General features: G+C 37.9%; 1 protein-coding gene across 9 annotated transcripts in view; it reads right to left on the minus strand.

Moving 5' to 3' along the window:
- Positions 1-13,134, minus strand: part of HMBOX1 (homeobox containing 1) — a 133,201-nt gene that overhangs the window by 30,467 nt on the left and 89,600 nt on the right. For all 9 annotated transcript variants that reach the window (XM_081335543.1, XM_081335550.1, XM_081335547.1 and 6 more), the window contains 2 exons: positions 12,199-12,309; positions 1,926-2,079 (listed from right to left, as the gene is read on the minus strand). In XM_081335543.1, coding sequence (XP_081191669.1) covers positions 1,926-2,079; positions 12,199-12,309 — 265 coding nt within the window. The remainder of the gene's footprint in view (positions 1-1,925; positions 2,080-12,198; positions 12,310-13,134) is intronic.

Here is a 13,134-nt window from a genome sequence, read left to right on the forward strand (position 1 = left end):
GGAAGAAGTTTTGCTTCTCATCCCAGAAGCTTCTTCAGTTCTGACTGATATGACAACACCTATCTCCTGTTTACAACAGTCCTTTTAGCAGTTCCAAGAAGGCTCCACACCCATTTGCACTATTCAGGTGATCCTGAGGGCACAGATAAACCTCCAAGTGGTCTCAACGACTCTCAAAAAGAGTACTAATGACCAGATGACTGCAAGGAATATAAATCCTTCCATCCTCCACCATTCAATCATTCAGCATTTTACAACACCACTGTTTTGTCCATTTCTATATTCTTGCCTCCAGAAGCAGGGTTGAATCCTGCTCAGTAAGCAGGCCATAAACTTTCCAGTATCCATCCATCCTTCCTTCCTCCCTCCCTCCCTGCTTCCTTCCTTCCTTTTTGTGATTCCTCAAGTCCCCTAACACTATTGACATCAAAACACAAAACCACAAAAGTAGATTGGTGTATTAAATCTTCAGGAGGCTTAAATATATTTATTACTGTTTTAATCCTCCACTCTCAAGATAAGGGCCAGGAGAACGGAGACCCAAATCTTACTCCTAATCCCATTAAGTGATATTGTTATAAGTCTTGCCCATGTGGCCAATGGTCATTTAAACAACTGAAAAATGCTCTAGACTTGTTTGTTGTCAGAATTACGCAGACAAATTACTCCACCAACTAAGAAAGGCTATGCATCTCCATCAACAATTTAACAATAATAAATGGATGAATTGTGTCTAAAACTATTTTCACAATGATCAGGAACTGATAATTATCAGGTACTGCTGAATGACAGTAATTATCATACACTATTATTTTTTAAAGATTTAACGAGAGCAGGCATGTAAGCTTAAGATGGCAAAGTGATATCAATTTTCTAAAGATTTTCTAAAGATGGACAAGGAATGTCACATTCTTTACAATGTGATGTTTACATTTACATTCCATTCCCTGAGATAAGCTTTCACATAACTTCATTTTCACACAATGCCAACAGTCTATTTTGATGGAAGATATAACAGATACATATTTTTATGCATTTGTTATACTATTGGAAGATATGAGCCATTAATTACTACATTGCAAGTTATATCAGGAACCTAGAGCTAGATTCATCATACCCTTGTTAATCTAACTGAATTAGTTTGGTTTATCAAATCAGATTAAAAAATCAAACCTGCTGATTGATCTAGATATATATGTACAAAAAAAAGTTTTATTGTTTGTAGTGGCCACAAGGAAGATACGAAAGCACATGCTGAAAAATAGTACTGTTAATATTAGAGGGGATGTATTGAATTGATAAGGATTGTTGTAATTTATATGAATTTTGCTAAAATGTATGGTTGTATGACTGCTCTTTAGAAGGCCAGATCCTGAAGCGAAAACTCAAATACTTTGGCCACCTAATGAGAAGGAAGGACTCACTGGAGAAGAGCCTAATGCTGAGAAAGATTGAGGGCAAGAGAAGAAGGGGACAAGAGAGAATGAGGTGGCTGGATGGAGTCACTGAAGCAGTAGGCGTGAGCTTAAATGGACTCCAGAAGATGGTAGAGGACAGGAAGGCCTGGAGGAACGTTGTCCATAGGGTCGCGATGGGTCGGACACAACTTCGCAGCTAACAACAACAACAACATGGTTGTAAATAAATGTATAAACCTATTGTGCAACAATTGAAACACTGAACTATCTTAATGATATAAAGTTATAAACCAAGCATGATACCTGCCAAGGCTCCAAGTTACAACTTTTTACCATAAAATAAAGTAGTAAAAAATCTCACATCTTTTCAGATTAAAAAAAAATAACATCCAGGCATTGAATGCGCACAACAGCAGGAAAAAAAGAATTAAAAAAATTATCTAGGGTTTTGTGATATGATCTACTCTAAACTCTCACCACCTACTGTATATCTAGTTCATATATTACCTTTCCATGACAGCCAAACATTCCTTTCTCCAGGTAAACCGACTGCCGCGTCGCAAGCGGAAAGTCCCAGAGGTAGCTGTGACTGGCGGAGGAGTCTGTCTCCATTCTGGCTCTTCAACTGGAATAGGGGCTGGTCTCATGCTTAATGTAGCCCCTGGAAAAAGCAAAGCAGAAAGCAAAATGTTTCCTAAGGAACTAAAAATAACACCCACTCCTCTTCCCATGCTGGCTGATGACAGGGAGCAACTCCCAGTGGGATGAGACTTTGTTTCTCTGAAATTAAAATTAAGATAACTAGCAGTAAAGAGAAACACAGCCCTGTGTGTACAATAGAAGAGCTCCCGATAAGGAAATTAAGTCAAAGAACAGTGCAACAGCCTGCAAGTTGTCATGTCAAGTCTCCCGATACCTCATTTTCAAGCAACAGCTAATATTACAATGCAGAATTCCAAAACAGAAGGTTCCATTACCATTTAGAGATTGGGAATAGCACATACATATACAATCATGCATTTTTTGACTGAATGCCTATAAATACGATGGGTAGTGGGAAGGAAATTCTTAGCATTCTGGGGCTGTCACTACATAAGTGAAAGACAGATTCTAGGCACTGTTACTTAGCCTAGCTTTCCTAGCAAGCAATTAACAAAGATGGTACGCTTGATCCCACGGGTAAAATAAACTGATTTTGGCATGAAAGTAGTATTTTTTTCATGATATTTCTCTATCCAGTATGCCTTACCAACACAGGATTTCTAATGCATCAGATCATGCTGTACCACTATAATTTAGTGTGATGGCTTATAATGTATTGTAAGTAGCCTGGTAAGTATAAGCGATACTTGTGTTTTCCCCCCCCCTCATATTTCCAGACTATTCCTGTAAAGTTCTTACATGCTCTTCTGTTATGTACACCCAAACACAAAGACTAATTATTACCTAACATTATGGCAGCGTTGCCTCCTTCCTTGTCTGTACCTCCTTTCATTAAGTACTCCCTCTAATGTACAGAGCATTTGGGGCTTTACATCTGAACAGCTGGAATGTCCATTAACATTCAATAACACCTTAGCAGTTTAGACAACAGTATATTTAAGCATATGAAAGCACAGATATTCAAGCTAATTAAAAGAGCCAGAGACAGTCAAGCTACTTCAAATTAATAATGACTTTCAAATGAATCTATATTAACTACAGATTGCTTATTTTTCTTGTTTTGTACACTTCATGTTTAACAGCAGCCCAACAAACCCAGAAGATACAAAATATATGTTTTTGATATAAATGTTCAGAGATATTGTGAATACCTGTGCCAACGACATTAAGAGAAATCTCTATATACAGTAACTGTGTATGGTATGTACTGAATCTCAACTTTTATATGGATTTATCCAGCCTACATTTCCAAAACACTGCAAATTAGAATACAAATAGTCGCAAAATTCAACATTTTTCTTAATGTTGTCATGTAATCTACAATCCTAAAACAACCACCAAATATATAAATTAGGGCAAAATAAGAGCAAAAGTACATCCACTGGTTTTGAATAGTTGAATAGTTGAAAACTATTCAGAAATATTTATTAAATGCATATGCTGATCAACTCAAGTCATATACATTCATATAGGAAATTTACTGTATATACATATATTTATGTATTTATGCACATACTGTATTCATAAATATGTATGCAAAGAGGAATGTACATAAAAATGTGTACAATTTGATGGAAGAAGAGACAAGCTAAAACTGAATTTTTGGCTCATCCTTCATTTCAAAACAAATTGCCCAAACCTGAAATTTACAGTTTCATCTACTCAGCTTCAAAATTTGTTTTAAAATAAAGTATTGGTAGCCAAATGCAAAAAACTGAAGGAGGCTCTGAAAAGCAAAACTTCTCTCTGGAAATCTTTTTTTGGTGAACATCAGAGCAGAATGGGAAAGAGAACGAATTTCTGTACCATTTAGCTTCTAGGTAACAGACACAAATAATTTTATGAGACAAGCATTTCAAAGATGCTTCTTAGCTAAAAAGGAAGACAAAACAAGATCTATAAATTTTCTTCAGCAGTATTTCTGCTTCCATGTAAATCAGTTATTATTGACAGGCCTGCTTTCTGAACACACAACACGTTTTCCCTGCTCTGCAGTTCTTCCTCTTAAGTAGAAATGGCCATGCAAAAGACCAACACGGCCAAGAGATTAGATCACTTGGCTACAACCCTGAAAGCTTTGCTGCTTCAAAGCCTACTTTTAATTCAGTACGTGATGACTCTGTCACCCCACTCCCTATAAAAGGAAAAACATGCCTGCCTGGTAGAACTAAAACCCACTTTGCTAGAAAAGAGTAGGATATTTGGCAGCCACCACACTGCTTGTATACAGCTAGTTGCTGCAGCTCTGCTGGAACACACATTCATAGTTCACTTCCTTTTGCCTGCACCATTTTTTGGGAGCAAAGATCCAGTCACATCTGGGTTCATCACCAACTTCCTTTTTCTTCCAATTTCCATTTCAACATTGTTCTAGTTTCTGTTCTCTTCTTCCTCTATTCTCCTTGGCTACTTCCACCAACAATTTTCAAGGGTCACTTTTCCCCTGAAAGGGCTGGCTACAACTTAGAAGTATTCTTGCTAGAAAAACAAGTACAGCAAAAGTGAGGGGAACCTTTGCTTAGCTGAGGTTGGTGTCCAGTTTCATATCTATTTGGACCACTTGGTGAGATTGCTGTAGCACTCTCTTCATGGTGTTGCCTTTGAAAATGATTCAAAAGGTAGATTGGATATAAAATGCAATAGCCAAGCTATTGGCAACTGAGAGCTGCAATATAATATATATATACTTATTTTCTAGTTGCTGCTTTGGTTGCCAATGAGTTTCTAGTCCAGTTCTGTTTTTAACCTCTAACCTTCTATAAGAGGTTCTACCATTCATTTTCTCTAAGTGAAACCTGTCTGATGTACGTATCCATGTAGGAGGGGAAGCTTAGGATCCTTTTCCTGAAAACAAGTTGAACTCATCACACAAATAGAGAATGGTGAACAGAGAGTGGTGTTTTCTATTAAGACTTTATTATGGAACAACCTCCTCCCCATTATGCACCTAATGCCTTCCTATTCGCCTTCTGAAAATTGTCTTCTTGAATGACATTAAGGAGCTGAGTTAGATTGCTGATTGTCTAAGTATTCATTGGTATTTCTATACTTTGTTTTGATACTTTGAATTTTGTGTAAACTATTAGGATTCATTTTTGTTGTAAAAATATTTGTAACAAACAAGCAAATGTGCAATAGGATTATGGCATTTTAGTTTAGAAAGCAGACAAAAGTTTGGACATTAGAGGAATGAACAAAAATTACAATGTACATCTGTAACAAAATATTCTAATGCGGATTTCAGTGAATCCACTACTTTCCAAATTCACTTTCCCAATTTCTCTCTCGCCCTCACCACCAAAATCAGCTATTGTCCCATGGATATTAAATAAACTCAGTTTTCATGGCACTATCTACTGAAGTCACCGCCTTTCTCCCAACTCCATATATTTTTTTGCATTGCTATAATTGTCATGTTCCTTTGGCTTCGCCAGTACTATAAAGTTGAAGTTGAGGCTTCTTTGAAACAGTGGTGATTTCAAAGTTTGGAATTAAAGAGAACAAGTGAAGCCCCAGACAAAACATCAAGTCAAATCTGAAATTATAAGACTTGGAACTGTGTTTTAATCATGAATCCATTGCTTAGAAAAGAATTTATAACTATACCTGTTATAAATGTGAACTGATGTGGAGGTAGCCAAGCTTTCTAAGAATTCTATGGGGTTCCTCATGTGCTCATTAATTTCTTTTGTGACTATTCTATTCCCTTCTAGTTCTATAAAAATGGTGTTGTTGATTATGTTACCTCATTCACTCTTTCAAGCCAGACTTCAAATAGTGATATGTCAAGAAGATTCTTCTCCAAAGTATATATTTTGTTCTCTCCCTTTCTTCCGCATTCTCTTCTACCATTTGTGAATTGCATCTGATTCCCCACTAAAATAATAGTGCTATTTGTTGCTTCTCCATATTGATTGATAGTGGAAGAATGAAAAAATATAAGTTCTATTTAGAATCTTTTATTACAATATGCCTTGAATCTTAAACATAAATTTTCTCTAGCATACCCTGACATTCTTCCAAAAACCAATGCCCATGTACTCTTAATGGGGGCTTCTGGAAATTTTTTGCCAGTCCAACAGAAACCTGGCAGCCTAAAGGAAGAGAAAGAGATGCATCCACAATAATGATGGTACACATCAAATCCAAGTCTTTGTATCCTCCAGATGTGCATTTCTATATTTCCCATAAATGTAATGCTGAACAGGAACTGTGAAAATTATAGTCCAACCTACTTAGAAGTAGCAATATCTTGGGGAAATATGCATTTCAAACTGGAGTCCCCCATTTATTTACTTATTTATTAAATTTATATCCCACCCATCTCACTCTGCAGATGATACCACTCTAATGGCAGAAAGTGAAGAACTAAAGAGCCTCTTGTTGCGGGTGAAGGAGGAGAGTGCAAAACCTGGGTTGAAACTTAACATTAAGAAAACCAAGATCATGGCATCCAGCCCTCTCAATTCCTGGCAAATAGATGGGGAAGAAATGGAGGTAGTGACAGATTTTATTTTCCTGGGCTCCAAGATCACTGCAGATGGGGACTGTAGCCAAGAAATTAAAAGACGCTTGCTCCTCGGGAGGAAAGCCATGGCAAATCTAGACAGCATGCTAAAAAGCAGAGACATCACCCTGTCAACAAAAGTGCATATAGTCAAGGCTATGGTCTTCCCAGTTGCAATGTATTGCAGTGAAAGTTGGGCCATAAAAAAGGCTGAGTGCCAAAGAATTGAGGCCTTTGAACTGTGGTGCTGGAGAAGACTCCTGCGAGTCCCTTGGACTGCAAGGCGAACAAACTGGTCAGTCCTAGAGGAGATCAACCCTGATTGCTCTTTAGAAGGCCAGATCCTGAAGCTAAAACTCAAATACTTTGGCCACCTAATGAGAAGGAAGGACTCACTGGAGAAGAGCCTAATGCTGGGAAAGATTGAGGGCAAGAGAAGAAGGGGACGACAGAGAATGAGGTGGCTGGATGGAGTCACTGAAGCAGTAGGCGTGAGCTTAAATGGACTCCAGAAGATGGTAGAGGACAGGAAGGCCTGGAGAAACGTTGTCCATAGGGTCGCAATGGGTCGGACACGACTTCACAGCTAACAACAACACAAAGTGACCCTGGGCGAGTTTTAGGCTGATTGGTAGTGTTCTCAGGTTAGACAAAATCTGTCCTTCCCCTGACATCTTATTCCGTAACTTCACTCTTTTTCTCCTTTAGAGGCTCACTGCATTTCCATGGGGACTAGAAGGAATGTTGAAGCTAACTTATTAGAACCCATCCCTGATATCCAGGGGGAGGAAAAAAATTGATCCAACAAAATTTGAAAAGGAAAATCACAGGGACGGGGACTTTTAAAACCTTTGTTTTAAATGGGTTTGATAGGAGAGTGGAGGTGGGGGTGGGAGGGAGTATTTCTATTTTCATGGTTAGCCTGGCCCTTAGAAATAGTAGGTCAGACAGGGTGAATCACACTCAAGCCTTGCTAAAACATTAACAAACTGAGCAAATTTCTGTCTTATGGAAGAGGAGTGTCTTCTCCTCCCCTTGTAGAGAACAAAGCCATACATGTTCAAGCAAGGAGAACATGGGATAGAGCCCAAGGAGAAAGCTCAGCATTTGCTATGCCTGGGCTGCAAGCTAAAGCCATCACATCTCTATGTCTGCTTCAATTGGTGACGACCTGGAGAAAGAGACGGAAAGTGCTGCCAAGGTTATGCACTCATCGACTCATAGAGGCTGCCCGGCTACCTATTTGCCAATAAGACTAATCAAGCCAGACCAAATGAATTAACATTCTGGATGTCAAAACAAGGGTACTGCAATATCTGTCAGAGTGTCTTAAAAGTCTACCTTTGTAGCAGCACTCAAGTCTGAATACAAAATTCTGAGAAAATATACGCATTTTTCCAACGGAAAGATACTTAAAGAATTTATTATTATTCAGCTATCTATATTCGTTTACTTTTGCTCTCCTAAAGCATATAAGGATAAAAAAAATTATCAACCTGGTCCTATACATTGGTCAAAGACATGTCTTATATAAGTAATTTTGCCAAAAGCTAATAGCTGAGTTTTGGGGGTTCCCCCCCCCTCATCCCTAGCAATTCTTCTTCCTTTTGCATACTTTTTTTAGATTTAAGTGCTAGGTCTTTCTTAATTATGCCTGTTTGATAGATGGCTGTCGTTTGTACTTACTTATCAAATATATAATTGAAACTCAAATGTCCAGAGATTCTATACTGTATCTTTGCACAAAAAATGATATGCAACACTAAAAGTCCATAATGTTCATGGGATGCCTACCAAAGGAAAAAGGAAAGACAATTTGCAACAACTTAACCAAAATTTAATCTTAGCAAGGCAACCTCATATGCATACAGACAGGAATTTAGAGAAAGGTTTCAAACAAAGCAGTATTAACAATGACAATTACACCTCCAAGCTGGAGAAATTTAATTTTTCAAGTTTTGAGAATAAAGCAACTATTTGGCAAACTCTCCATATCCATACATATCCTACTATTGTCATGTATAAGTAGCATTATACAAAGTGCAGAAAAGAAGTAAGCCATGGTATGTCAAAGAAATAAAGGCATGAAATAAGAAAATACAGATTAATCTAATTTATATCAAAGCCATTCGCTGTATTTCCCTATATTTTTGTTTCCTGGAAATTGTCCCAAAGGTGCTTTTGCAAAAGGCAACTAGACTTTGTTTTCCCTTGAAGATGTTCCACTTCTCATCCAAGAAGCCTCTTTAGTTCTTTCAGGTATTTCCTGAAAATCATCCTTCTTTTCACCACATTGGCAAACTGCCTCACACATTGCTTTTTGTCTTAAAATTTTCACTTCTCTTATCAATTCCATTCCATCATGACTTTCTCAGTTTGTTCATTCCTCTCAACCCATTTACTCTTCTGTTAGGTATTTGTTTTGCGATTTGATCCTGATTCATTTCATCATTTCAATCTATTTCTTTTCACCCTGATGACTCACTTTCATATTCAATCCATATTCATTCAGTACTTACTGTATATGTTCTTGACCTTATCCTCTTGTTTTACCACACATGTTTTTAAGTAACCATTCCCATTATGTTTGTTCTGAAATATCCCACTCTTACTTCCACGTAACAAAATGAGCAGAAGCAAACTCTTATACAAAGCATTTTTTCACCTCTTTCAACATTCATTTGACTCAATAAATTACATGCCACCGCACTATCTTTCTGCCAGTAATTTCATGCCTTAGAATATCTCCATTCATTTCCCATCTTTCATAAAGAAATACCAAGAAATACAACTTTACCTACTGGCTCTAGTTTTAAAACATTTAAATATCAAGGTTTTGGTGATGGTTTTTAAGTCCTTACATGGCATGGGTCCGGAATACCTCGGGGACCACCTGCTGCCGGCGTCGACTCCCCTCCGCCCTGTGCGTTCCCACAGAGAGGGCCTCCTCAGGGTGCCTCCGGTCAGAGAATGTCAGCTGGCGGCCCCCAGGGGGAGGGCCTTCTCTGTGGGCGCCCCGGCTTTATGGAACCAACTGCCGGTGGAGCTCCGGATGGCACCGGATCTCCGCTCCTTCCGGCGCGGGTTAAAGACCCATTTATTCGAACAAGCTGGCCTGGCCTGATGGGGGAATGTCTGGGCTTTTATGGGTTTTTATATTTGACTGTTTTAATTGGGCAATTTATTTAATCTTTTTTTTAACTTTTGTATCTTTATTTATATGCCCTGTTCACCGCCCTGAGTCCTTCGGGAGAAGGGCGGTATAAAAATCCAATAAATAATAATAATAATAATAATAATAATAATAATAATAATAATAATAATAATAATAATAATAATAAAAAATATGGTTTGCAATTGTTCACTTAATTTTCTTTATCAAAAGCAACTAGTGTTTGATATTTTAATTTTTAGTTCCTGTTCTTTATATCATAAAAATAACAATCACCAAAAATCTTGGTATTTCCTATACTATGTAACTATTACCAACACAGAGATTTCTATTTTCACATGCGCCTGTCTTATGAGGAGATATAATGAACCCAATGTCATGGTTCCGACAGATAAAACTCTTCAAAAGAACTTCAAGACATTGCTTACCTTAAAGAATCTTTTATTCGAGAAACAAAGTATCAGCACTACATAGTCAAAACTAAAAACTAAATTCCCTTCCCCTGGATACAAAGTAACAAAGTACAATTCCCTCCTCCAATAAACAGTAATAAATCACATTCCCCAATAATAGCTTGAAATGCGGGCTTTCTCCCCAGCTCTCCAACCCGCCAAAACTCTTATCAACTCTGGGCCCAATGACCTTGGGTTCCCATGGCTGAGTTATTATTGTTATGACTAGCTGGACTCTCATCCATATTCCGCCTCCCAGCATCAACTAACTCTAAAAGCAATAGAGGAAAATGGCTGCATTTCCATCTGTTGTCAAAGTAAGAACATCCGATGTTAGCAGCGTTGACACCCTACTTTTCTATTGCAAGGACACTAGCTGAGAGAAGAAAATCATGCAACTGCAGAAAAATCACCAAAAAACATATTAAGGAATGCACAGAAACAATGGCATTAAATTACAAACCCCCCCTCCCCCCAAAGCTTTGTTTGGCTCTGTTTTTTGAAGTTTGGGAATCAAGAATAAAAAGGGAAACTCAAGGCAAGAAGAATTTCTTTTCTGAAATATTAAGCAGATGAAGTCTCACTGAAGTTTCATCTCCTTCATTTGAAAGCCATCCAATAATACATATTGCTATGTACCTTCAGAGGTTTTTCTTCTGCATCTTCTTCAGGCACTCTAATGAAGAATGGGATGTTATCTTCTGAAGCTCTCTTTCTATCATTGAATAGTTCAAGTTGTCAGAAGTTGTTTTATTTGTTAGAAGGTTTAAATAGAAGCTGCATGGCCACCTGGCAGTATATCTCAATAATAGATTTCCTGCATCTGTGAGGGTTGAACTATATGACCACTGAGATCCTTTCCAAATTTCATTTCAACTCTGATTTTTTTTATATTTTAGGACATCCATTTCTCTCCTTGCTCTACACTAAGAGGGAAAATTACAACCTGGGTAGATTACATGCACGCGGCCTTCCAAAAGAGCTATGAAAGAAACCTTAATCTAAATTGTATAATAATTTGTACTTTGGACAGGACATGATAGCTATATAAATATTTTCAGGTTATTCATGGGATTGCCACTTCTTGAGAATATATGCCCATTCCACCAGAGCAGATAGGTAGGCACACTCCAGGTCCCTTTCCTTAAACTTTGTCATCTTGTGGGTCCTCGGAAAAGTAGTTTTCCATTGCCCCTGCCCTATAGAACATCCTCCCACTGGAGATCTGACAGGGTGCCACCCTTTTTACCATCTGGAGAGCACTGGGATAAGGTGAAACCCTAATGGGACAAGAATGTGATGGGCTGCATAAAAAATATGTAGTTGCAGTGCCAGGGTTTTTATTGTTTTTCCCCCTAGATTTTGTTTTATTGTTTTTGTTTTAGCTATATATTTTCTTTGAATTGTTGCACTGAAAGCTGCCGAAAGATTGTTTTTTAAGGTGGGCAGGTATACAATAATAAATAAATGCTCCTGGCCATTCTCTCTTCTTAAAAACAACTGTGTTCTTGCAGAAGAAGAAACTTAGTCTAGTCAACACGCTACTCAGCTACCACTAATCAAGGGTGTCAGCTAAAACAGAAAGTGATGGGAAAACACACAACTGCTTCAGTTTCTGTAACCTGGTCTCCTCTACATGTGTGGCAGTTTAGTTCTATAAAATCCCAGCCAACATGACTTTTGGTTTTCACATTGTGGGATTTGGAGCCCAACATACCTGGAGAGCACCACATAGGGAAAGATTTTCTTACCCTAATTAAAATAATAACCCCAATTATAGTCAAGCCTATTTACAAAGTGCTCCAACCCCTCAGCTGCCACTTTCAAATAATGATTTTTGACAGGCTGAGATTGGGGAAAGAGTATGGGGAGAATGTGTGTTCTATGCTGGTTGAAGCATGGAGAAGCCAACAACACTCACAGCCCTGTGACAAAAGGCATAGTTTAGAATAAATGATTGGAGTATCTTAGCTTGATTTTATTTACCTGGATTTGATTTCTCAAGCTGATACCATCGGTAAAAGGCCCTTTTCTTTTGCTCACTCAGGTCTGATCCCTGTTGCAACAGCCAGTGGGAGATCCGACTCTGACTGATGCCTACATGAGAGACAAAGAGAAACATGGGAGAAGCAACCATCAGATATCTCCTTCCATACAGCCAATTGTGTTCTTTAAATAGCAAAGCACATACTTATGCACAGATGCACTAAGCTGCTTGCAAAGAGTCTGAACAAGGCTCAGTGAATCTACCTGTCATTTAGCCTGTAATGTGAATTCCTGAAAATACCTGTTTGATTTGATGAAAGAAAACCTCAAGTTTCCAACATAAAAAGGCAAGATAGTAAAATCTAAAGACATCTCAGAAAGTGGAGAACAACTTTGAACACTGTAGAAAGGACAGTGGTCAGGAAATATGGCTTCAGAGCAGCCACTGAGAAAGCAGAGTTGTCCCTCCATCCATCAGGCATTTACAGAACAAGCTAAATAATTAATAAGCCACCAAGTTCTTTATCATAATATGTTTTTTGTCTTCTATATGCCACCAATTGAACAATACACAATTCTTTTATCTTTCTTGTTAATGTTTTACAATCCCATCTCCCAAAATTTTTGTGCTTGAAAGCACAACTCTTTTATATTGCCATTTTTAAAATCTGCTGACAAAGCATTCCCTAGCATGAGTTAAAAACAATAATGGAATACGGCCTTATTTTCTGAAGCTTCTCCCATATCTTTGGAGCCCTTCTCTCAAGGGCTTGTTAAAACACAAGTGTGTGCATTTTTTATAAGTTATTTAAAGCATTTCCTGTACAGGATAGTTTCAAGAGGGTATGGGCTGCAATTCTTATCCAATATATCTTCTCAAACCTTTATGGAAGATAAAATTTGTTGCAACACAACAGGCTCGAAACATGCATTGCA

Source organism: Vipera berus (genome assembly GCF_964194415.1).
Source record: "Vipera berus genome assembly, chromosome: 1".
In the NCBI taxonomy this organism is placed as follows: Eukaryota; Metazoa; Chordata; class Lepidosauria; order Squamata; family Viperidae; genus Vipera; species Vipera berus.